The sequence below is a fragment of the Phaenicophaeus curvirostris genome, chromosome 2 (assembly GCF_032191515.1).
Source record: "Phaenicophaeus curvirostris isolate KB17595 chromosome 2, BPBGC_Pcur_1.0, whole genome shotgun sequence".
NCBI classification, from domain to species: Eukaryota; Metazoa; Chordata; class Aves; order Cuculiformes; family Cuculidae; genus Phaenicophaeus; species Phaenicophaeus curvirostris.
The window spans coordinates 7,014,952-7,042,404 of NC_091393.1; the positions used below are offsets into that span (position 1 = coordinate 7,014,952).

At 37.4% G+C, this 27,453-nt stretch overlaps 1 protein-coding gene across 5 annotated transcripts in view; it reads left to right on the top strand.

Moving 5' to 3' along the window:
• EPHA7 (EPH receptor A7) overlaps nucleotides 1-27,453 on the top strand; it is a 173,396-nt gene that overhangs the window by 122,460 nt on the left and 23,483 nt on the right. For 3 of the 5 annotated variants that reach the window (XM_069851178.1, XM_069851179.1, XM_069851177.1), the window contains exons 6-11: nucleotides 5,921-6,045; nucleotides 9,390-9,558; nucleotides 18,067-18,175; nucleotides 18,863-18,918; nucleotides 22,763-22,888; nucleotides 27,028-27,213. In XM_069851178.1, the coding sequence (XP_069707279.1) occupies nucleotides 5,921-6,045; nucleotides 9,390-9,558; nucleotides 18,067-18,175; nucleotides 18,863-18,918; nucleotides 22,763-22,888; nucleotides 27,028-27,213 (771 nt within the window). The remainder of the gene's footprint in view (nucleotides 1-5,920; nucleotides 6,046-9,389; nucleotides 9,559-18,066; nucleotides 18,176-18,862; nucleotides 18,919-22,762; nucleotides 22,889-27,027; nucleotides 27,214-27,453) is intronic. The other 2 variants (XM_069851175.1, XM_069851176.1) reach the window with 1 other exon arrangement.

Consider the following 27,453-nt stretch of genomic DNA (forward strand, 5'->3'; position numbering starts at 1 on the left):
GCTTGAGTAGCACTGCCATATTATGGTGCTCTAGTTCCGCATCCCCTCCCTTTCAAAAAAATCTTTGTGTATTTATGGGAAACAGAATGAATAAATAAATAAGAGAAATTTCTGTACAGCTAAGTCTTAAAATTTGTCCAGTACCTGCAAACCCTTCTCAAACCTTTAGTGTGTCACAACATACTGACCCCAGACCCCAGACAACAGTAGCTGCTGTGCTTCAAGGTGTATAATCTGTTTGCCTCCCACTCTTATTAAGTAATTTTGCCAATTCTGATGCCTAAGTTTCCCTTCAGAGCAAACCAGAGCATGGTGGGAGGCCAGGTTATGACTTCATTTTTATGCTTTCTCTTGGGAGCAAATTAGTACACAAGCCAGTGTGGAAAGGTACCATTTGGGTAATCTCACTGCAGGACTGTTAATAGAGTATAGGGAGTTTTGTATTCTCTTCCTAAACAACCATTTAAGAGCTAACAACAGTATAATTTTCTGCTACTATTTTCATATATATATACATGGGCTCATTTTCCGTTTGTTATTGGTAAGGTGCCAGATTCCAGTTTCACTTAAAATAGATGTAGAGTCAAAGCAACTTTGTTATCTAAAGGTATCTGCCAAAAAAGGAAACAGCAAGGACATTTTAAAAAGAAACAATACAGTAGGTTATAACCATTGGGATGCCAGTATCTCAATTTTTTTGCATCTGTTAGCAATGTCCTCTTCAGGCTAAATTCTCAAAACGCCCTCCAACTGCTGTAGAATATTGTTACAGAAAAATGGTGTTAATGCTTCATATAATATAAAACTTATGTTAAGCCCTAAGACAGAGTTTTACAGAGATGTAAAAGTTGATCTCTTTGCTGCTGTATGAAAAGTCAGTGGTTTTGAGTGCATGCTGCATAGCTTTGCAAAATGGAAAGGGAAGAGGCCAAACCCCAAGTGTTTTTGGTCTTTGGGAAACACTGTAAGGGTCTCACGCTATGGAAGTGAGAGTGTTGCTGTTGGTTTCAGCAAGTACAAGGTGCTTGTACTTCACATTCTCTTAAGTATAAATATAAAAAATAATTAATGAAGACTGATAGTCCATTCATTCATTAGTCTTCATATAACAAATGACGAAACTGGAGTTGCAAACATAGATTTGGTAGCATTTATTGATATGGAGTTTGGTCCTGCACTAGGAGCCTGTACGTGTGTTCATTTGTGAAGCATTCTGCATAAAGTGGGGCTGCAGCAATAAAGCCTTATTTCTGAGGTTTTTAATAATTTATTTTATACACATGAGCAGCCAAACACCTGGAATGCTGCTTCTAGAGAGGTCTTTTTAAAAGTATCAAATTAAAGGCCTTCATGAGTGATGCTGTTGATGGAATTGAGGCACATTCAAGATGCAGAACTTTAAGAAATCCCAGAGAAATGGCTAGGCATGTTTCTTTTTCTGAGTAATCATTCTTAAATAGAAAGATATTACACTTGATTTTGTGCTAGTAATGGGTGCATTATTCTTAGTTCCTCCTGTATGTGGAAGTCCAGCTTCACAAGTTTTCATTTTCAGTTTTTATTGTTTTGTACTGTTCTTTAAATCCCATAAAAAGTGCAAAATATTTTATTTTTCATCTGTCTCTGTCTTTTGTGAAGTACATTGTGGATTAAAGGGAATGTTAGACATAAGAATAAGAGAATAGCTAAGCATAAAGTTAAAAGGTCTGAGCAATTTTATGTTATAACATTTTCAGAGGACTCTGGACTAAAAGCAGGGCCTTTCTAAACAATCAGTACAATTTTCTGTGCATGAATATTTGCACGTATTAATAATATATCATGTGCTTGGCCTAGCAGTATAGATGTAACACATTGGTCTGCCAGATGTGATATTCTCTCTGAAGCAGAATATTTCTTTGGAATATCCTGCTCTTTTTGACACGTCAGTTTTAAGATTTTTTTATAACTTGATCTGAAAATGATGAGCAGCTTGAAATCTATGTAACTTGAAGGCTTTATCAGTAAAGCCCAGCAGAGTTATATTTCTCTGTGGCTGTGATGTTGAAACCTGGTGAAAAATCAATTTTTCCTTTTGCTGAATGGTATATTTGAAGCATTTTAAAAAGTGAATGAGTGTGCTGAGGGCCTGTCATTCTCGGAAGTACTTTCCTATGCAGCACGTGTACGTACATCTGCCTGTTAGCCCTGGGAGGCTGTGTATTTGATGCATTGGATGTTGTGTCAGCAGGAAAGAGAAAAAGAAGAGATGAGGTACATCAGAAGGAAAGTTGATAGCAAATGGTGTTTTGAACAGTGTGTATCCCCCAGTGTAATACGTTATGGAAATAATGATTCCGACAAGTGACGCTACTTCGTAATCTGAAGTGATACAGTAGGGATTATGCATGCTCAAGTCATTCAGGACTGGGTACTTAGTTGTATAGAAATACCGTAAGAAGTGCCTTCATCATGAACAGCTTTCTTACACATGCAGTGGCAAGACCTTTATTACTAAAAGAAAAAAATAGCTGAAACAGTTTTTTATAATTTCATTATTATTATTATTATTATTATTATTATTTCAGCTACTATTTATTTTTTATATTATTTAATACCTTATTTTATCTTGCATTTGGGAATGAATTGTATGCTTTAACTCATTTTCAAGCTTGCTCAAACATAATTGTTTCAAAACTATAAATAGGTTGTTAACAGGGGTAGGCAATGAGAAGTGGGCTAGAGGTTTTGAATGAGGTTCAGGAAGCCAGAACAGGTAAAACATGAATTCAAAACAGTCTCTAAGAAAGGAACAGAGAGAGTACAAAGGAACTGTTTATACTAGAATAAAGAACAAAATGCTTCCAACCTGTACACTCTCATTAAGCACAAATCAAGAAATGCAACCCAAAAAGACTGGACGAAGGTAGCATATACTTCTAGCTTGTAATGTCAATAGTTTGGCCTGCGTGGTTGCTCTACTTTACAGAGATTTCTTTGCAGTAACAGCAGACTAGTGTAGTTTGCCAAAGGAGGACACTCTTGCTTCAACCAATTTGATGATTTCCTTTCTTCCCCCGACAAACATCAGGACACAAAGTAAGCTTAGATAATTTACTGCATTTTAGGAGTATCATGTGGTATGGTAATTACATACAACATCATTTTCTTCAGTGCTATCGACATATACAATCTGCAGGGCTGGAATTTCTCTTCTTCCTTATGTCACTATTCTACCAATGAAAAGTAGCACAAGATTTTCATCCTGGATGGAAAAAGGCAAATGACAACCCCAAAACCTAACCCAGTTTTTAACATGACCATTCTTGAATGAAAAGAATATTAATTGACAGGAAATATATTTATGAGTGCATTTATTTAAGAGGTTTGAGTGCTGTCTTGCAGTGCTGACAAAATACTGAGATTTTGTTTTGAATGGAAATCCCTTGAGAATGGAATCCGTATGTTTGTGGTGTGCTTTGTACAGATGTTAAGTAGGAAACTCACATAGTATATATCATTTTCCTGATTAAAATCTTCCTCCTTCTCTGTTCCTACTCCTCTGTATTGCTGTTCCTTCTGTGTATACAGAGAGTTAACTAATACCAGAGGAAGTGAGTTCATTTTGCTTCACTGATTAAAAAAATGAATGCTGTGACCAACAGAATGAAAAAATTTGATAAGGTAAAACAAAAGGCAGTAAATGTTGAGAACTCCAGTGACCTAGGTAGCATAAAATTGTTTCATGAGAAGTATGAACATTAACAATTTTGGACATCTAAAAATGTAAAATTAGCAAGTTGAAAACATTTGTCTGGATGAGATAGAATATTATACATGAAACGTAATGACCTCTCTAAGATTTAGCCAAGATGCTGTACTCATTTAGACAAAGACAACTAGTTAATTGTGACAAAGAAAACTAGACAGAGTAAATTAGCTTGCTGCATTCCAGAGTCTTAGCTACAAAAAAAAAAAAAAAAAAATTTCACTAATTAGACAGGGAAAATACTCTAAGCTTTTAGAAAGTGATTGCAAGATGAGCAAAAGAGAGATCCTGGCTTTGAAATGGTTTATCAGCCTGTGGTGTCTACATGAGACAATTCTGTGATTTTATCAGTTAGGCAGTCTACGTTAAGAGGTCTTCAACTTTCATTATATTGGTTGTATACAACATAATAGTTTATAATGAAAATTATCATGCATAGCTTCAGTCCTTAATTTTCATGGACTCTTGGAGTCTCTAATGAAATGTAAATTAATTTAAAAACCTACATGAATATATATGTTACAATACAAAATGCTAGAAACTTCACAGTTAAAATAAGAAGTTAAAATTCAAATTTTAAGTTTTTTTGAGGATTATTGCCTTGAATGTGCTGTAGATTTTTCTACTTTTGTCGTTATAGTTTTATCCTTAATACTACAGGAGTGTGCATTCTGTATGCTTTATTTTTATGTTCTTTAAGTTAAATAGAGGAAAATGTGTGTGCTAAAGATATTAGAATGGGAATTATTCTAATTAGACTGAAGGTGAATAGTAAAAAGTAAAGTGAAGTTCACCTGCTGGTTGCATGGGATAAGAATCCTGTTTTATCTGAAGACTGTACATCATTTTACACCGTTTGCACTTTATATACAGTTCTGAAATAAGGTTGTACTTTTTTTTAACCTAGAAAAATATTTACATTTTTCAGAATTTTTGTTCAAACATTCAGGTATAGAATCAGTACTAGATTCAACGCTTGAAAAGATATGAATAAATTTATCTCCGATTTGCATTTCCTTTCCTGTGTCAGAATCTGCTCTCTGAATATGATCAAGTTCTTGTACACATACATGTCATATTGCTTTTAACTGCAGGGGGCTGAGGATCAAGTCCTCTCTTTATCTGTCTTTTGCATGGGCTCTGTTACATTCTTGAATTATATCTGTTCAGTCGAAAGAGATCAAGATCAAGTTCTGTGTGATTCCAAATGCCATAGCTTTTTTTAAGTGCTATAATTTAATTCTGTGCTGCATTCATATAAGCAGTGTGTACCTTTGAGGACAAGTGGGAAGTAGGACCTCCTTTGGAACTGCATGCCAACAATAAATCTGCTGTCTTTCTTTTTTTGATAAATATGAGATAATTTGATAAAGCAGTCTCATAGTCTCGCTTTTCATTACATAATTGCTTAAATATTTTTAAATGAGAGTCAATGGATCCATAATGCTTGCATGTTTTTGGGTTTTCAGATTTCAAAAAGTGTTTGTTTGTCTGTAGAGTGACTTGGAGGAAGACAGTGTCCCCTTTATTTCATAAGATCTACTTCTTAAACTGTCTCACACTTTCAAAAAATGCCAAGACCAAATAGTGAAACTCCAGCCTCAAAGAGAGAATGTCCTGGAAAAATTTGAACTAATGCAGAAGAGAGGGGGTTAATCTCTTAGGAAAGTTGTTTTCATCACCAAGACATGCCATAATTGGATATTTTTTTAATTAACAGATTTTTTAAGCAGAATTGAAATTAGTATATGAAATCAATCTAAATGTGATTTTGTTTCTAAAACATTATTTTTTATGATATGCACATTACAGAAACGTATGCAGTAAATATTTAAACTCTTAATGAACTACATATCAATCTAAAAATCTAACTTGCTATCTTAATTGGAATTAATTTGCGTAATTGTTCCTATCCCATCAGTCTCAGTTTTACCTTAACTTGAACAATGCAATTTTTTGCTGTTTGCACTTTTATTTGATTTCTGTTCTAAGTTTATGAAGAGTAATAGGGTCCTGCTTGAATATTCATTAGCTTTGAATTGTGAGCTATGAAAAGCTGCTTTCTTTTACCTTAATGAAAGTGGCTCAGCATGGGGCGGATCAGTAGTGACATTTGATTTTAGGCATCCAACAAATTTACTTTATATTTATTGACATGTCTTGTCCAAACAGCTCCCTCACAAGTTAGTGGAGTAATGAAAGAGAGAGTGCTGCAGAGGAGCGTGGAACTTTCCTGGCAGGAGCCAGAACATCCCAATGGAGTCATTACTGAATATGAAATCAAGTATTATGAGAAAGTAAGTGCTAAGATTGTCTGCAATGTACAAAAATATGCAGTTTTCTTTGTGTTGGCTTGCTGTATTGTGGTACAATGTTAAAGCCATCAGTTGTCAACTGTCTTGTCTCTTCAAAGCCACAGTGATTTTACTTTTTTTTAATAACTAGCAAATCCCAGCTATTATTATTGTTATCATATGTCTCATATTTTAATTTGGTGTCCTAAAACCGAAATATCCGCTTCAAATCTGCCCCTTTATTTACTTATTTTTTTATTGTTAAATTTGACTTGGGTATCTTGCCATGACATTTGTCATTTTCCTCTCTCTTCTACAGTGTGTGTAAAGCTTGTTTCATTTCCTTCTGTGTCACCAGTCCTGAGATAATATATCAAATATAACTCTTGACTACATTTAATATATCCTTATAAGCTAGGCAGGTACAACTTAATGTCAGAAAACTTCCAAAGCACTTTCTACACTTTCAGCTGATAAATATTCCTTATTTGTCCTTTTAAAAAGTACCAGTATTGTGAAATTTGTTTTTCACTTGTTCTCTCAATACAATAATGAATTGAAAGCTGCTTTTCAATAGTAGGTGAAGTAATCTCTGTTTCTGGTAGAGCGAAATTGCAATCTTATTGCTGTCAGTCAGAGTTTTGCCATTCATTTCAGCGTGTCTAGGGCTTCATTCATTATAACTTTGAAGTACTCCAGAATAAAAAATTCTGACAAGCATATAAGTAGGGCCACATGCAACCGTAATCTGGATGAAAGCAGAGTGAAGGCAGGTTGTACAGCAACATGTTTGTTATGGGACCCAGACTAAGTGTGGCTCCTCCAGGTTGCCTGGAAAATTTAATGTAGCACATAACATATTCCTAATTTTTATAAAACATTCTGGGAGAAAAAAAAAAGAAAGAATTAAAATGCAAAGAAATTAGCGAAGGAGTTCCTTTGTGATCCCTTGTGAAGGTATTTCATCTCAGCAAACAAGATACTTCTGTATAAAGAAAAAGAGCATGTCAGCTTACTAGGTAACATAGAATTAAGTAAATTCAGACCAGATTGGATCTAATAACAAGTGTCACATCTAATTTTCAGTGCTAAATTACACAAATATACTTATGAAATGATTTCTATATGATTTGAAAGGGAATAAAATGTTTATTTGTTGATGCTAACTCCCAGTTTAAGTTGTTCACTTTAATAACTCTTACAACAAAACTTACCACGTATGTACAGAAAGCTAAACAATTCTTGTAGGGGAATTTTAGTAATTTTAGCATACAATTTTTATTCCTCAAGCATGTGTGCGTCCTCAAATGAGCCAATAAAGCTCATACATTAAAACAAAAAAGAAAAAAATACATTGTTACCAGAGGCAAAGATATTCTACACATACAAAACCCCCTGAATTAAATAGGTAGTGGAAAATGACAGCAAAATGCTCAAGTTACTAGACCTTTTTGTAAAATAATTTTTAGAATGTGACTTTTTCTATGTTCCCTGTATACTCATGTTATTTTACATAAGCAGCAGAATTTCATTGCCAGTTTCCTGTTTGCAAAGACAAGAACTGCTGTTAAATATCTTTTGTCATGGAAGAAAACCTACCAGTAATATACTTATTACAGTGAAATTAATAGGAGCAAATAAGAAGCTCATCCTGTGATGATCACAGATAAACTGAACTATATGTCTTTAATTCAGTGAGACAATTTCAACACAAACATTTAAATGTTTGCCTTCCTTCCAAAATAAAGCACTTCTGCTTGAAAAGTACTTCATAAGCCTCTTTTCCAGAATGAAAGAAGCAGTTTCATTTTTGTTCCTTTAGTTTAAAAGACAAAAAAATATCTGAACCTCCAGCTCCTTTTAAAGCCAAATTAAATCAAACATTTTTGTAGTTCTGAAATATTCTGATAAGTGAATTTTTCACCTCTCACTTCTGGCTCGGGCTGGAATGGAAACTGCCTGAGATCTCCTAAGTAAGTCTGTCCTGTGAGATTTCTAATGCAGGTTATTTTTATTTCTGTTATTTATTTATTTGTCTTGAATTCAAGAAGTGTTGGCAATTCTAATAAGCCACATTTATGCATCAAAACCCAGACTCTGAAATTCCACTGTGGCTTAGAGTCCCAAATCTGACTATTTACAGTTTCGTTACACTTGTTTCTCATCTCTCAGGCGTTCCTGTTCTTTCTCACATAGCAACATACATTCCACTGTGGTCCTCACTTACAGATGATTTAAAACCTCTTGGAGAAGATATGAAAAATTATTGCTAGCCAAGGCAGCAGGCTTGCTTAAATGACAGACTGGGCAAGACCCAGGAGAAGACATTACTGAATCTCAGATAAGAAATCATATATGTTGTATTTAACCCTGTATTTCAGCAAAAGCCTTTTCTGCTTTACTGGCTGCAAAGGGGAAAGTTCTCCATCATTTTTAGCTGGCAAAGTGCTATTGAAATGAGTTACAGATTTATTCCTTCCCTCTGTATCCATCTCATTAGCACTGCCTCGTATGGCTCATGCTTCTCCGGTCATGTGGTGCATTCAGACGGTTGGTTAATTCATCTCTTCTGCCCTTCAAATCAGGGTTGCATCTGCCACTGAAAATCAACAGGGCTGCACCTATCCATGCTGAAAGATAATCTGGATCAGTAAATGTGATGAATAAGTAGAGCTTTTTGAATACTGTAATGATCTGATACAGCTTTTGTAGTATTTGAAAGTCAGTTATTACTCATAGGGTTTGTAATCTTACAGCTTCAAATTTAGAGGGTGTCATAGTGAGATTCTTTCCCTGCGTTCTTCTTTATGCCATAGAGTCAAAACCTGAGGAAAGACTAAAAGCCAGAGGAAAAAAACTCAGTGCAAATTGAGTTAAGAACCTCAGAATTTGGTGCAAAACCCAGTCAGTTGTACATTGGCAGCATGGTATTTTTTAAAGGTGTTGAAATGTAACAAGGGATGGTGTTCTGATGATGAAAAAACCAGCTTTCCCTGTTCTTGAATTTAGACCCTGCATTTTCCCCTGGAAAGATGTGGTTAGGTTATTTTCTCACCAAAATTTCACAAAATGTAAGCAGAGACAAAGAAGCAATCATTTTATGTCCGGATGTTTTATGAGTGACAACATGAGCATCCCATTTGAATTTTATGTCTCACTTAGAGCTCCTCATTGCATTGGCAGTGTTTTGTAGTAGTCCACAGAGTATGCTTTATTTTTTATGTTGGGAAATAAAGCATTCAACAAATTGAAACAAACTGCCCTGGCCGGCTGTCAGTTACTGATGTGCAACCATGATAAAATCTGACCTGTAAATGTCATTTAATCTTTTGTCTTATTGTTTTCAGGATCAAAGGGAGAGGACCTATTCAACAGTGAAAACCAAGTCCACTTCGGCCTCTATTAATAACCTAAAGCCAGGAACAGTGTACGTTTTCCAGATTCGTGCTTTTACTGCTGCTGGTTATGGAAATTATAGCCCAAGGCTGGATGTTGCCACACTGGAAGAAGCCACAGGTGAACAATTAGATTTATAGGAAATTAACACTTTCAGTAGAAGTAAGAAAGGAAAGAGTCATAGGCAATATTATTAAAACTAGAAAGAATGTAATTCTATGTGAAAGTTGATTTTTGGCATTGTATTTTGGAGGATAAAGTTCAGTTCATTGTCTTTTTATACAACTAGAAATTATACTCTTAAAAATAGCCAGATTTATAACATATAAATCTGTTCTTTTCCTTTAATGTCCTTCTAAGACAAAGACAATTTCTTTTCCTCTCAAATATGCGCCTCTTCCCCCTCACAAGAGAAGTGAGTAGTGGCAAATAACTGTATTATATTTCTCTGTAACTGAGGAGAGGAGTGAAGAGGAGATTTCAGCCCACAGAGGCTTTGCCAGGTCTTTTTTTTCTGTATTTGATTTCCTGAAAAAGCTCTTTATAGTTTTGTTTGCATGTGTGTCTTTTTTAAGCTGTATGTCCATCTTTAGTGTCTTTTGAGTTTGTTGACTAGTTTCCCCTTGGTTTAGTAAAGCAATAGAGGTCTCAAAGATACTAAGTTTCTTTAAGGCTCATGTAAAAATTGGAAAACTATGTAAAGAAAGAACAAACTTTTAAAATTCCTCACAATGGAAAACATGAAGCTGAAGAGCAAACTCTCTCAGTACAGTACACCAGAGAATCTGGCTGTATCATCTCAGCAGATGATAACATTTTAGGAGAGCTTGCTCTTTCCTTAATGCTGAAAATTACCACGTGTCCTTTTTTATCTAAAAATTACACTGATAACTTTTTACCCGCTAATTGTGCAGATATGTGCATGCATGCTTAAAGAAAATTTTCCACATCTTGGGTCTTCAGAATGAAACTCTTCCATCACTGGCAGACATGAACCCATTCATGGGAACTGCCTATGTCCTTGGCAGCTTCACTGCTCTGTTGCAGGCTCAAGTTTAGTTACTCGGTTTTGGGTCGCTTGCTTCAGGTCAGCCTGCCTGACAACAGGTCAGCCAGATTTGCATTTGAGAATACGTAGCCTGCAGGTTCCAAGGGTGTGGGTGCCAGTTTTGTTCCCTGCACTTTTTTTCAGCATATCTAAAGTGTGGACATATACTGTTGCGTCTTAGTAATTGCGTCTTAGTAATTGCAGACAGGTTTCACCTGAACAGTTTGTGGGTATTCTTACAATTCACAGTTAGGTCTTAATTCCACCTTAGTTCCACACAGAATATGAAAACTATCAGTCATTAATAATACCATGTATCTAATAGACATAATTGAAACAGTAATTATCATAATAGCAGCAATAAACTGTTATTAGTAATATTATTAGCTCTGTGTCTGATCGCATGCTTTCCTTCCATAGAGTTCTGCTTTAGAAAGAATTAGTAGCAGAATCCCCGTTTTACAGAATGACAACTGGAGCTACAGCCAGAAGTAATTTCTAATTTTGAGTAGATTTCTGGGAAAGAAATTAAAAGTCTGTTGAAAGTTTCTGCTAATTATCAAATTTATCGTCTATAGTGGTTTAAAATTAATAGACCAAAATGTTTCCCCAACATTTCCTTAATTGCCTGATTATTTTTGATATACTGAGTGTAAGCACACTGGTACCTGCTAAGATTAGTAAAGATCATTGCAGAGGTAAGCAGCCCTGGCTGGAGTTTGGTCAACGTATGTAAGACTAGGAAATCCTAGAATAAATGCATCACTGACCATGCTTATGTACCTTTCTTCTCTCTCAGGTGATGAAAAACTGCATATAAATCAGCAACATACTTGGCCAGTATGTATAGCAGATTCTTCTCTTGTCAAAGGCCAGCTTTGGGTTTTGACATGCCATGTAAAATGTCCTGCGCTTTCATTAAAGAAAATGTTAAAAGTTAATGTTCCATGTTAAATGCTGCATTATCTTGAGAGAACATTATAGAATATGATTTCCATCAAGGATAAATATTCACAGTTTTCCATATACGGTTTTCATAAATAATTAAAATGTTGGTAAAAAGGTAGTAAATTCCATTAAAGTCATCTAGAATTGTTTTACACAAAACTATTTGTTTCTCATATTTTATTTATAATTTTATCAGAACTTGTGGGCTAATCAAATTAGTCTTACATTAACATTTTAAAAGAAGAGCTTTATTTGATTGCTTTTAGGAAATATACCTCAAGTACTGTATATGTCAGCAGTACACCAGTGTTATGCTACTATTAAGAGGCACTGGTTTCTTACTATTTCAGTGGATTTTGAATGCAGCTTTATATATGTCAAAGTATTTTAAGAATATATACAGTGAGAGTATATACATACACACACACATGCAAATATATATGTAAGAAAATATATATAATGATCATCAGAGTCACCTAGTCATATTGCCTCCCCAATTTTCTTCTAGGACTTCAACTGGCTGGCACATTTTCATTGGTGCTGTTGATAAAGTAGATTTTCATATTATGCTCCAGTTTCTGAATTGTTATAGGAACAACATGGCCACTTCTCAATATTTATGGAACTATGTCCGTTATATTAATATTAACATAAACTGATATATAAAACATGCATATTTTATATCTGTATTTGCACATACCATACATGTTTGGCATTCCATAGATATTTATGTGAAACTGAATTTTATGAAGTGGAAATTCTCTATAAAGGGAGGATATTTCTGTTCTATACAGTGTTTGCCACAGATGAAAGCAGTTAATTCATTGTGTTATTTTGTTGTAATCGTCGCTGGTTGTTAAAGACACAAGCCTCTCAGGAAGAAAATATAAATCCATAGCATATCACTTAGCATAGCTAAGCACTGAAGTGGTAATTTTATCTTTTGACTCACTGAAGTGGTTAGAAGTTACATCAAACGACTTGTAGCCAGTAGATCTTAAGATCATCCTGCGACCCTTCCTATAGATGGGCACAACATCAGCCAGCCTCCAGTCCAGTGGAACTTCCCCAGTCTTCCAGGACTGTTGGAAGATGATGGAAAGGGGTTTGGCCAGCATATCCGCCAGCTCCTTCAGTACCCTTGGGTGGATCCCATCCAGCCCCATAGACCTGTGGGTGTCCAGCTGGGCAAGCAAGTCTCTAACCACCTCCTCATGGATCATGGGAGCTTTGTTCTGCTCCTCTAGCTCCTGGGTGTGTACACACAGGGAACAACTTTCCTTACTAGTAAAGACTGAGGCAAAGAAAGCATTAAGTGTGGGAGACTTCAATCTTCCTGATATCTGCTGGAAGTAGAATAGAGCAGAAAGGAAGCAGTCTAGGAGGTTCCTGGAGTGCATGTAAGACAACTTCCTTGCACAGCTGGTGAATGAACCAACAAGGGAGGGTGCCCTCCTGGACCCGCTGTTTGTGAACAGAGAAGGCCTTGTGGGGGATGTGGCAGTAGGTGGACGCCTAGGACTAAGCGATCATGAGATGATAGGGTTTTCTGTTCTAGGTGAAGTGAAGAGGGTGGTTAGCAGGACAGTAGCATTAAATTTCCAGAGGGCAGACTTTGATCTCTTCAGAAGGCTGGTTGGCAAAGTCTCATGGGAGACAGTACTTAAGGGCAAGGGAGCCCATGAGGGCTGGGAGCTCTTCAGAAAGGAAATCCTAGCAGCTCAGGAGAAAGCCATCCCCCTGTTCCGCAAAAAAATGCCGTCAGGAGAAAAAATCAGCTTGGTTGAACAGAGAGATCTTGAGTGATATCAAGAAGAAGAGGAATGTTTATGGGCTCTGGAAAAGGAGTCAGGCCTCTTGGGTGGACTACAGGAGGGAAGTGAGATTGTGTAGAGAAAAAATCAGAAGGGCTAAGGCTCAGCTAGAAATCAGATTGGCAAAGTCTGTGAAAGATAACAAAAAATCTTTCTATAAATACATAAATAATAAAAGGAGGACTATGGAGACCATACAGTCCCTATTGGATGCAGAAGGAACAACAGTAACAGGGGATGAGGAAAAGGCTGAGGTACTTAATGCCTTCTTTGCCTCAGTCTTTAATTGTAAAGAAAGTTGTTCCATCTGTGTACAAACCCAGGAGCTAGAGGAACAAAATGAGGCTCCCGTGATCCAAGAGGAGGTGGTCAGAGCCTTGCTAGCCCGACTAGACACCCACAAGTCTATGGGGCCGGATGGGATTCATCCAAGGGTATTGAAGAAGCTGGCGGATGTGCTGGCCAAACCCCTTTCCATCATCTTCCAACAGTCCTGGAAGACTGGGCAAGTCCCAATGGACTGGAGGCTGGCTGATGTTGTGCCCATCTACAAGAAGGGTCGCAGGGAGGATCCAGGAAACTACAGGCCTGTCAGTCTGACCTCAGTGCCAGGGAAAGTCATGGAGCAGGTGATCTTGAGTGCTATCATGAAGCACATGCAAGAGAACTGGGTGATCAGGCCCAGTCAACACAGGTTCACAAAAGGCAGGTCTTGCCAAACTAACCTGATCGCCTTCTATGACAAAGTGACTCGGCTGCTGGATGAGGGAAAGGCTGTGGATGTGGTCTTCCTGGACTTCAGTAAAGCCTTTGACACAGTTTCTCACAACATTCTCCTTGAGAAACTGTCAGCCTCTGGCCTGGACAGGCACGCACTCTCCTGGGTGGAAAACTGGTTGGATGGCCGGGCCCAGAGAGTGGTGGGAAATGGTGTGAAATCCAGCTGGAGGCCAGTGACAAGTGGGGTTCCCCAGGGCTCGGTGCTGGGTCCAGCCCTGTTCAATGTCTTTATCAATGACCTGGATGAAGGCATCGAGTGCACCCTTAGCAAGTTTGCAGAAGACACTAAGCTGGGTGGAAGTGTTGATCTGCTGGAGGGTAGGGAGGCTCTGCAAAGGGATCTGGACAGGCTGGACCGCTGGGCAGAGTCCAATGGCATGAGGTTTAACAAGGCCAAGTGCCGGGTCCTGCACTTGGGGCACAACAACCCTGTGCAGTGCTACAGACTAGGAGAAGTCTGGCTAGAAAGCTGCCTGGAGGAGAGGGACCTGGGGGTGTTGGTTGACAGCGACTGAACATGAGCCAGCAGTGTGCCCAGGTGGCCAAGAAGGCCAATGGCATCTTGGCTTGTATCAGAAACGGCGTGACCAGCAGGTCCAGGGAGGTTATTCTCCCTCTGTACTCGGCACTGGTGAGACTGCACCTTGAATCCTGTGTTCAGTTCTGGGTCCCTCACCACAAGAAGGATGTTGAGGCTCTGGAACGGGTCCAGAGAAGAGCAACAAAGCTGGTGAAGGGGCTGGAGAACAGGCCTTATGAGGAACAGCTGAGAGAGCTGGGGTTGTTTAGCCTGGAGAAGAGGAGGCTGGGGGGAGACCTCATTGCTCTCTATAACTACCTGAAAGGAGGTTGTAGAGAGGAGGGTGCTGGTCTCTTCTCCCAAGTGACAGGGGACAGGACAAGAGGGAATGGCCTCAAGCTCCGCCAGAGGAGGTTCAGGCTGGACATTAGGAAAAAATTCTTCACAGAAAGGGTCATTGGGCACTGGCAGAGGCTGCCCAGGGAGGTGGTGGTTGAGTCACCTTCCCTGGAGGTGTTTAAGGCACTGGTGCATGAGGTGCTAAGGGGCATGGTTTAGTGTTTGATAGGAATTGTTGGACTCGATGATCTGGTGGGTCTCTTCCAACCTGGTTATTTTATGATTCTATGATTTTAAGTACTTCAGCCTTATCCTCATCCTTTGTCACAGTTGTTCCCTTTGCATCCAATAGGGACTGAATATTCTCCTTGCTCCTCCTTTCATTGTTAATATATTTATATACTTGCTATAGATCTCACTGTTAAACTCAAAGGACTTGGTATAACCTGGCATGAAGATAGTTTCCTGTTTCCTTTGACCATGAGTCAGTTTAAATAAAGAAAGGTTGAAATAATATGCAGTTGTAAAATTTATTCCTAATGTCTGAAATAACACTACTCCAATTTTTTATAGAATGCATAAAGAATAATATTTAAGAAAGTAATATTTGGCCTACATTAATCCAATTTATCATTAAATCTTTCGTGGTGAGCTTCATCAAAAATTCTTTTCTATAGATCATACATTTCAGACTGCTTGCATAAGAAAATGTCACTGGAAGAGCAACACATATTTTACAGCTGATCTTCCATTTTTTATCCTCCAGGGTGTTTGGATATCCATTCCCCACCCCTCCAATGCTATATATAACAGGTGTTTTTAACTCCTTTTAATTAATCATTGCCTCACTTAAGCACAGCTTAAGCAGAGGTAAGGGCAGACTTAGCTGTCCTGATGGTGGATCCCTGCCATCACTGTTGCAGCAGCACTAGTGAACAGGTAGCCATGACATGCATCCCCTGAATGGATCGTCTTCACCTCAAAGTCATCCCTCTAAGGATGCTCTAGGGTCTTTGTTTTGTCTAAAGCACAGTGATCATTCCAGAAGCTAGGTTCTGATTCACCCTTATGCTAACAGACTGAGTTCATCACACAGAAAGGACAAGTAACACAGAGTATATGAACACAGGAAGATGTCTAAGACTGCTGTCACTGAATTCGTATGAGACCATGCCCACAGTCAGACTTTTTTTTCTTTGTCTTTTGAAAAGAGGTAAAAGTACATCACACATTGCATTCCACCTATCTTACCAGCTGGCCAGTGTACCGTGTCCCCAGTATTTTCCAAAAGCCTGATAACATCCTTGGCTTTCTTCCAGAATGTGCCAATACCCAAATCTGTGTGGCACTTATGCAGAGCAACCCACACACATATGTCAATCTCTGTGCTCTCAGCTTGGCTGCTAGATTAGGTGACAGGCTGGGGTGGGTATTTTTCCAAGCTCTTGTTAGATGTTTGCAGATTTGTACCCTAGCCGTTGTGATATGATGCTGTCTTTTCTTGACTTCCAAGTTCAAAGAGAGAAGAGAACAGTTTTAACAAATCATGTATTTTACATAAATTTGATATTCCCATGCTTGGGCTTGTCTGCTTTGGAGGCCTGATAATGTTAAAGGAACAGAGTTTTACTACTTAATGCCCTTATACTCTTGCACGAGACAGTGATTACTGATTTCCTAAAAGTTCCACGAATGGAATGTATGCGGGCCTGTGGTAGCATCCTACTGACCTAGGTACCCCAGAAAGTTATAGCTACTAAAAAATAAGCATTTATTCTTTTCAGTTAAGGACTGATATTAATAAAGAGATCTTCCTTACCTGCATTAGGTAGAACATAGAAAAATTACAGAGTTTCTTTAGGAAATGAAACTAGGGGGGGAGGGAATTGGAAATTTCCCCTCAATGCCTAATATTTATATATCTGTGTAGAATAACAAAGGATTTATTATTGGGAGGGGGAGCAGGAAGAAGCATCTGGTACAGTTCAATGTCAGTGACAAATAAATCATGTTGATTGGCTCACTTTTTCCAAGGCAGAGGAGAAAAAAAAAAAAAAGACTACTTTGTTTGTTTCTATGGGAACCTCTGAGGACTGCAAAAGGAATCTGATTCTGTGGAATTCATAAAATCCTTGTGTAGACATTCTGGTTCAGTTACCACTACCACCACTACTAGAAGTTACCCATACTAATATACGATCTACAATTTAGTTAATCAGTGTTTCCTTTTTTTGTCTTTATCTCACTGCTGATGATTCACACTTTCACAATTCCTTGCTCAGCATCTGCTGTCTCCTCCTTTATTCTCAGTCTCTTGAGCTAGATTCTCACTGTTGGAAATCTGCACAGAGTTCAATAGAGCTGTGCTCATTGAATGTGACTGAGTATATGGCCACCCTCATTAGATGTCAGGCAAGCAATGTATGTAGCAACCCTTGAGGTTTCTGAAGCTAAGTTTTAACATCCTCATTTTACCTTAATGTGACATACGTAGATTTACATACATTAATAGCATTGAGTGATAATGTGTGGATATTTTAGCTTCTAAATTCTCTAAGGCGTGGAGAATTCAATTTTGTATATTTGGAAGCACCTTTTCATTGCTACAGAAAGAAATTACAAGTAATAATAGTGATTTACAATGATTAATAGCAGTAAGAGATAGATACATGCTAACTAGGAAATCTGTCTTAATTGATAGTGTTTGATCTCAAACATTCTTCCTAAGATGCTATTTCCTTGGGTACCATCAAAGTCATATCAGCCAGTTTTAGGGGAGAGGCTAGGAACAGAACTCTTCAGGGGTTATTCTCCTTCTATCCTCCCTTACAGGGATATCCAGATGTTCCCTTTTCAGGAGGAGTCAACCACTGAGCAAAACAGAAAGCCGCACAGCAGTAGGAGGGAATGGAAGTGGCTGGTGTTGGCTTTCAGCTAGTGGCTGTACCACTTTTACCAAGCTGATTCCACCACAGCTCCTTCTTATTGCCTGTAGCTCATCCAACATTTGGATGAATTTCCATTGGAGGCCCATCTTTACACTAGCTTTATCAATTTCATACTTTCAGGTAACTTAAAAGGTAAACTAACAGTCTGGAGTTCCTGAAGGCTGACAATTTTTGCAGTTCCTTTGTAGGGAATAATTTTAAATTAATCTCTGCTATGTGCTCTGTTTGTAGCCACAGCTGTTTCCAGTGAACAGAATCCTGTTATTATCATAGCTGTGGTTGCTGTGGCAGGAACCATCATTCTGGTCTTCATGGTGTTTGGATTCATCATCGGGAGAAGGTATTGTACCTTGCATAGTCATAACTGCATCTAAGTCCACTCTTGTGAACTCTTGAGATATTGTCTAACCTGAGATAGTAACTTGCAAAACTGAAGCAGAAGTCATTTTTAGTAAAGACAATTTTCATTTAAATCCTGTGATCAGTTCATCCTCTTTCTTTGACAAGACTTACTTAAATCAAGATGTTCTTTTTGTCCTATGTAAATGTGCTGTAAAAGGAGTCCACAGCAGGTTCTTTACCTGTACTCTTCAACGTCCCTTTTTCTGTACAGTTTTTTTCATGTGGAGAAGTCTGACACTTTATCTGATCAGCCTTTAAATGACTTTACATTTGAGAAAAAGAGGCACAGCAGTAAGTTTAAGAGTACCCTCATGTAAAACAGTGTTCTATTTTCAAGTTCTTTAATCTTCTGTTTTATCCATAGAAGCTTTTCACCAGAACTAGAATTTTCTCTTTAGGACCTGTCCCAACAGGTATTTGATACAAAAGCCTTTTGATTGCAACTGTTCGTGATTCATTTAAAACTCTGCTATCAAGAGAATTATAGCTGAAACTTTCAAAGGGCCTACAGGAGTTAGGTGCTCAGTGCCTGAAAATCCCAGCCTGCAGAACTGATGTTGTCTGGACTTTAGATGTGAGGAAGTAAATCATTATTTACTGCTAAAATTGGTGTATTTCTTTTCAGGCACTGTGGCTATAGCAAAGCTGACCAAGAAGGGGATGAAGAACTTTACTTTCATTGTAAGTGTTTTGCTTTTTTTTGCTTTCAAAAATTCCCAACTGCAAAAGTGTAGACAATACTAAAACTCCATGAAAGACAAGCCATAAGAAATCAAAAAATGCTGTGTAAACAGCAAGTGGGAAGTTAAACATTGTAAATTTGTGACCTACACAAAAAACATGCAGATTAAAGTCAACATTGGTCACACAGATGGTTTTATTTCTGTACCTGTATATGATATACTGTTATTTTCATTTTACTTTTTTTTTTTCCTTTTGGTTGCTTTTTATACATGCTTCACACCATCCTAATGATCTCTCTGAGGTGCAATATTTGAGAGACCTTTGGCTAAGTTACTACCTGATCTTTACCTCAGGCAAACTTCACATTAAGGAAGTGTGGGTCCCTGCATAACCCTAACAAAGAAGCTGTTCTATTCGAACGCTTTTTTTCTGCTACTGTAAATACTTTAGCATCGATATTTACAAATCATACATCCTTGAAAATAGAATATTTAATTTGACAAAAAGGTCAACTACTTCTTTACTGTTCTCTGTTCTAGAATCACTTGCCTAGCTAAAAGTAGTGCTTAAACCTCCTTTTGTTAAAATCACAGCTACCATCTGAATTTATGCTAGAACCCCAGGAAAATTCAATAAAATACATCTTTCTTAGGTTTATGAAAATTGAAACTTTAGGAGAGAGGAAGACTTATGCAAGAATAGTTTCAGTTCTGTGAAAATATTTTAAAAAAAACTTTCATATTTTAACCCTTTCTCATTTCAGCTGTAATATTATTTTGACATGAGAAATTAAAAATATTTAAATTTATTTTAGAATCAGTCACTAACTCTGGAGTATGGTAAAACTAAGTAGCAAATTGATTTTGCCCCAAAAAACTGAGATCCGCTGGCATTTGTTCATGCTTCCTGAGTTAAAGTGTGCTGCTACCTAAATATATTTGTTTAAATTCAGTGAATATTAAACTAAGTAGTGACATCATTGCAGCTTTAGTCAATCAACTCATAATCCGTGCAAGAAAGGTGGAAAATAATAGATAAAAAATGTTTATTGTCCACTTTGCATAGATACTTATAAGGTTTGCAACTGTTCAGATGTGAAAGAGTTACTGCTTTGACTTTTAAATACCTATTATGTCCTTGAGGGAAAAGATCAACTATGCATTCTTGTATTTCGGTATATAAGCAAAAGCAATATACTAGCTAAATAATTCCTTTCCTCATATCAATTGTCTGTGACATATTTTGTTTCAGTGGAAGTGTAGATGAATTAATATGAAATCTTCTAATGATTAACAGTTGATCCAGAAATGGTGAGACTTCATAAGTGCTCATTTCTCTCATTTTACTTTCAAGAAACCTGGTTATCCAGCAAATGAGTCAAAACAGTTAGCATACACAATCTTTTTAAAATCAAAGCACCAAATGTGAGTCACTCAGGCAAGCTAGTTTTTCGTCATCTGTTGATTGAAGGTTTACTTTAATTTTATTTGGTAACCATGCACAGAATAACACAGAACCCATTGCTGTGGTCACCAGCTTGGTCACAGACCTGTGAACACTAGATTGATGTCCTTTTACTCCATAAGATTTAGACAATCTTCTTCTGTATTGAGGTACTAGATTGAATTTAAGAAAATATAAGTTACAATAAACAGTTAAGACAAAAACTTACAACTAACCATTTTTTAAAGCAGGTTTTAAAGCACTGTATTTAATAAACTATCACTTATTTCATTTCAACCCCCCTTCAGCTTTCTGTGACCTCAAGTTTCCAACTTAAAGATACAAGTACAATGGAGGAGTTTAGAAAAGCAATTCAGCTTTATATTTAGGTTCCTCCTACCATTTTCTTCTAACAATGTCTTCAAATCCAGGCTAGCACTATTTCATGTTGGTATGCTGGGACAGCCTTGGCCTGTCAAAATGTTTTATGAGGTGCTGAATTAAGAACTATCAGAGGCCCACTGGAGATTCAGAAGGTTACCTCCAACCCAGGTGCCTTATCACAAACACAGGAGGATGGCTCCTTCCCCATCTCCCTGCCTGAAAGTACTATTACAAGAGGTTAAACTACTGCTTTCTTCTCAATTCCTTGGTCTTTTTTTGTTGTAAGAAATACATATTTATCATATAAAAAAATCGTAGTATTATCATTACAATTGGAAGAACATCTAAGTAAATACATAGAATCATAGAATCATAGAATCATAGAATAACCAGGTTGGAAGAGACCCACCGGATCATCGAGTCCAACCATTCCTATCAAACACTAATCCACTCCCCTTAGCACCTCGTCTACCCGTTCCTTAAACACCTCCAGGGAAGGTGACTCAACCACCACCTCCCTGGGCAGCCTGTTCCAGTTCCCAATGACCCTTTCTGTGAAGACTTTTTTCCTAATGTCCAGCCTGAACCTCCCCTGGCGGAGCTTGAGGCCATTCCCTCTTGTCCTGTCCCCTGTCACTTGGGAGAAGAGGCCAGCACCCTCCTCTCTACAACCTCCTTTCAGGTAGTTGTAGAGAGCAAAATACATGATATGACAGATAACATCTGGGCAAAATATCAAACAATTTCTCTGGATGTAAATTCATTATATTGCTCAAACGATTTCTCTAGTTTTTTCCTTTTAATGAGAGTTTTCAGGTTTATTTTCCCTCAGTTATGTAATCTGAAACATAAAAACTGAGGTTTGAGTCACTGATTTAATTAAAGCTCAGGACTGTAACATTTGTGAGCCAAATTTATTTCATAAAAATTACTTGGTTAACAGATTTCCAGGATTGCTCTACTTTCATCAGAAGTTTCTATTTTCACCAGAAGAGCGAACAATAATTTTCCTGAATCAGCTGCAAAATAAGGGAAAAGAATATGTTCTGGCCAGAGTGCTATACTATCTGAGTTGCACTAAGTGCTACACCAGAGAAAGAGGGAGCATGAACCAAGTTTCTGCATACTATTCACTTAGATGCTTGAGAAAGGTAATAATTATGCCACAGAGCATGTTTTCCCTTCCTGTAGCTTTAAAAGTTGACTAGAAGTGTTTCTCATGTTTGTATTACAGTGCAAAAAACATACAGAATCACAGAATCACTAGGTTGGAAAAGACCTCCAGGATCACTGAGTCCAACCATTCCTATCTACCACTAAACCATGTCCCCGAGCACCTCATCTACCCAGCTTTTAAACACCTCCAGGGATAGTGACTCAACCGGTCAGCTTGTTCCAGTGCCCAATGACCTTTCTGTGAAACTTTTTTTTTCTCATGTCCAGCATACCTAAGCGTATAAGCTCTAAGTGCTGTGAATAGTTAAGCTTCACTATTGCCACAGTCTATAAATATTATTATATTCAATGGCTTAAGCAAATGGAATTAGTTGGAGTAGCCTTTCAAGTTCTAATCGAAGACAAAGATAATATAAAGAAATGCTGCTTATGCAACCTAGGAAAAAGGAATAAGCTGGTCTTACTCAGAAAATGTCCTTGCACCTCCTCTGCTGCTCTTATACCCTTTCCTCTGCTTTATTTTTACTCTCACTCAACCCTTGCGTTCTATTCCATTCCATTCCATTGAGCAATATTTAATATTTATTACTTCTTTCACTTTAAAGTGGAGATGCAAGTGCTAATGTTAGTAATTTTTAGAGATGGGATTGTGTACTTGTGTCAGAATGCTTGCAGATGATGCCTAAAACTAAAGTTGTCTCTCAGAGTAGCTCTGACTCAGGCAGTGTGGAAGCAGGTTCACTCTTCCAAGAAGCACTCTGCATAATGAAATTCCTGGGCTGACTGCACAATAAGTGCCTTTGCTTCATCACAGTCATGCTTTCTTACATCATTACAGTTAAATTTCCAGGCACCAAAACCTACATTGACCCTGAAACCTACGAGGACCCAAATAGAGCTGTCCATCAATTCGCCAAGGAGCTAGATGCCTCTTGTATTAAAATTGAGCGTGTGATTGGTGCAGGTAAGGCTGCCGTGGCTTCTTGATTCAACTGTTCCATTTAGCTGGGATCGAAACTCATACATCATAATGACAGGCAAATAATTATACCTCAAGTATAGGAGAACTTTTTACATTTGCCAGAGTGGTTAAAAGCAATGAAGCTGCACTTGCTTCTAAAATGGGAAAAAAACCCAACAAATAGGGGAAAAAAAACCACAAAAAACCAAAAAAGTAAATGAAGAGTCTTGCTTGACATTGAAAGCTTGTGGGTTTCTAATTTTGTATCTGCTGTTAAAAATGTAATTGGAGGGAGTGGGGCAGTTTTGCTGCCTATTAGGCATTAGGCATGAGTGCAAATTCTGCTTGTTTTCTTTTTGTAAAAGGGCTTTTTGACCTCTGAATTTTTGTTCATGCGAGTAAGAAAAACTGGCTGCAGCACAAAATCTTAAATAGAGACTAGGAAGGTCTTTCTTCTGTATAACAAAATCTTCCCTAAGGCTGTTTTTGTTCTACCATTTTTCTTTTTGATATTTTATGAATACAAAAAGTTATTGTTTAACTTCTCATGACTGATTGTAATTGTACCAGCATTACACTGCTTTTCTTCCTCTTGAACTGTCTACCACCTACTTAAGTCATGGTGTTAATGCTCTAAAAAGGCAGTTTCATTTGTTTGCATTAATAAGATATGTGACATTTTTATTACACTACTCCATGTAGTGAAATTAAGTTTCTGTGGGTAAGAAAAATATCAAATACTTTGGATTCCTGGAGGAAATGTTCTTTTGCTTTCCTGTTGTTTTATAAAAGTTTTAGCAGAATACTTTTAAAATCACCCTGTAGTTCGGTATGCAATGTAAATTGCATACATTGGTATTATTTAAAAAGAGAAGTATCTCTAAAATAAAGTGATTTACCTATAAAAAGTATTTTACACTCTGAATTCACAATGCCTCCTGATAGTAACCTCAATCATGTTGAATCATGTCTTAATCGAGTACTAACATTGAAATTAACAATACTGCTGTAGCAAATTATTCCTTCAGATGAATAAGAGCATAAGAATTCAGCCATTGCTAACTAGTAATTTTTGTGATGCTAGAACAGCAGCATCTTTTCTAGTAAATACACAATATAAAAGATTTAGTTTCAAGATTAGCATAGAAAAATACTGAGCTTTATCTTTTCCTTTGAGTTAAACAACTATCAGCGTAGCAACAGTTCAGAGCACAAAGAAATTTTCAGTTGGACTTACCGATGCCTTCTGAGAAAAATGCTGAAAACTCTTCAGCTGCAAATACAGTGTAAACCATATTTTCACTGTTATGACAGAGTAATTCCAGCATGTTTATTTCGTTTACTGTTTATTAATTTATTCTTGATTTTAATGAGTATAACTGATAGCAAAAGTATGAAAGTGTGTCAGCAGACATTCTGAAGAAAGTTTATTAGAAGTTCTGTGGTGAAATCATATTGTGTGTGTGGTTTAGCTATGGCTTTAACCTATTAATGTAGGTAGCAAATAGGAGTGAAATTAAATACAATCTAAAAACAACAGAATGTTTAAGACCCGAAGAAGCAGCTGAAATTAAAATATAGAATTCCTACTAGGGAGAGTACTAGAAAAGCCACTTAGCAGTCTCAATATGCATCAACAATGATGTCCACATCAGATGTTGAGTAGTGCCACATCTCTCTCAGACAAACAAGGTGCAAGTATGCTGTGCTCAATTTGCATGAGGGATATGTGTTTTCCTTGCCAAAATTTTCATTACTATCCCACTGCGGCCACCTGTCAGATACAGAATATGGTGTCCACTATGTCGAGTCCTTGTTTGTACCACACATCCTTTGTTTCAGCCTTTTCCTTGCTGAGCTAGTAGATGTGTGGCTGTGCAATATTCTCACTCTTGTCCTATTTTCTGGGTCCTTTTTGGGCATTATTTCAGCCTAATATACTATTTTATTGGGAGTAAAAGTAGTTCATTGACTAGCATGCTGCCCTGAAATGCATAACACACAAGTTCAAATTTCTGGTTTTCCTGACTGTGAGCGATCTGCTTTTGGAAACCAGTCAAAATCAGATCACAGAAAGCTGGAAAGGAGTTAAGTCTTAGTGTCTCCTGTGCCAAGTATCCTAATTACCTGGCTCTGAAATATCACATACACACACACGCTTATAATCACATCTTGGTTTTACGTGGAACAAAAGCCATTTTGGAAGGTACTGCTAGAGAAAATTGTTATCCTTTAGTAAGTTCTTGTGTCTGGGAGCTGTGAGTGAGGTGAATGGTGAATTCATTAATAGTCGTCCATATTGCTAATGAAGTGTAAGATGAGGTTAAGGCATCAAGCTAAGGGCATGAGCCACTAGTAGTTATGTATGTCCCTACCTTGTGGTATTCGTAGCTGTGAGATGGATATTCAGATCATGATTTCAGTGTCCAAGGATGGTTGAGGCTAATGCCTCACCTGGGCAGACAGGAACAGTTATACTCTGGTCAATTAGCTCAGGTACAGCACAAAGTTAACAGAGGTATGTGGAGTTGATTTGAGCTAACCTTAATTCAGCTAGTGTAGAGAAGAGGGAAAGGAATTTGATTCTGTATGCAGTCATCACCTATGAGATTCATAAAACCAGACATGCTGAGTGGAGCTTTGCCCAAATAAATCAGTAGCAAATATAAGATTTGGCCAAAGTTCTACCTTTCTGGCTGGAGAGCAGTGAAGCCAATGCCTTTATCTTTCTCCAAGCTCTGTTATTGGTGTGACAGGAGAACAATAGTGTTGGAACGGTGACGGTGTTCAAAACAGAGCTCACTCATTAGGACACTTCAGCATCTACCTCTTCAGGCATTCAGACCCATTTCCACGCATACTTTGCTCTCCAGTGCCACCCAATTGCCTTGCCAGTGTGTATATGCACTTTAGTTCTGATCCCACCAGGTTTTTCAGGACCTCAGCCTGTGCCCCAAAGGGATTCTCTAATCAAACTTTCTATGTTAGTCTTTCCTAAGTCAATATTTTTTTCAGCACTCACCTTGTAACATGTCTTGGGTATAGGTGTGTCTGCATAGTTGCGTATACTGAATAGTTAAGGCATGCCATAGGTATGTGGAAGATAAATTTCTGACTTGATTTGATTTGGAGGAGGGACTTGGATCTATATCTCTCATACTCCAGATAAATTTGCAAACCACCAGGTAACTAAATATTTTTACAATGAATCTTTCTCTTTTTAAACAAATATTTTCCTTTATTCAGTGTAAGATACATTACTACCCTTTTCTGCTATAGATCCCAAGAGATTTCTTTTCCTGGCCGCAGAACAGGGGTCTCTCTTTCTCTTTCTGCTGACATAAATAATCCTCAAATCTTTCATAATCTCAATAATAGTGAGGTACATGTATTGCCATTCAGCTCCACATCTTGCATGCTTCTGTGCTCTTTCCTGTCCAATGGAGTCCAGTTACTTCTCTCCCAAATTATAGTTTTTGAGGCAGCATTTGTTGTTGGCTGTTTGGCCATTTTTTTCACATGATTCTCAAGTTCAAATTGTCTGTTTGTTTAGAGCCTTTTACAAATTTCCAGCATTTGTTTATGTTTTCTTAATGTAACAAAATTATTATGTCACACCTTTCATTTCATAATCTACAAAGTAAATTATCTTGCTTGAATGTAATAATGTAGTGCTTCATTTAACACCATAGCAATGTTAAATTAAAAGCCACTCTTAACGAGCTGCCTCTTGAAGTAAAAAAAATCAGTATATCTAAAGATAGCAAGGAAATAATGTAGAATAGAATGACATTTTCACTTAGAAATGGAATTACTATTTCTGTAATAGTATTTTCTTATGAAAGATGCTTCATTTTTTTCCTATTTTTGAAAAAAATGTAACAAATTATGAATGAGCCTTTTAAAAGATTCAGATAACAGTCCTGTACATTGACTTAACATGAAGTGTTTACTCCACAAGGTACTTAGTCAGCAATTCATTTAAAATACTTGCCTGTCTTTGTGTTCCTAAGTAATCCATTTGAAATACGAACATTCACATTAGTTTTAAACACACACTTAAGTGTCTATTTGAATCATGGACTAAAAAGAATATTGATATTATAGTCAGAGTAATTCAGCGTTGACCTACTTCATTTCAGGAGAGTTTGGTGAAGTGTGCAGTGGGCGTCTAAAACTTCCTGGCAAGAGAGATGTTGCAGTAGCCATAAAGACTCTGAAAGTTGGCTACACTGAAAAGCAAAGGAGAGATTTCCTATGTGAAGCAAGCATCATGGGACAGTTTGACCACCCCAACGTTGTTCACTTAGAAGGGGTCGTTACCAGAGGTAAGCAGCCACTCAATCTGTCAGTCAAATAACAGCATAATGCTAGAAATTACTTCAGCTTTTTCATGGTCAAAGATTTAAATTATAAGCAGGCTGCACACTCCTAATGGATTTTTTCCTGATGCATAACTAACTGAAACAATACTTACGTTATGCTGCAACCTGAGGATAAAATTAAGATGTATGCATGATTAAAAGATGAAGTACTTTGAAGTATATTATTTTTCTAGTTTCATTTAG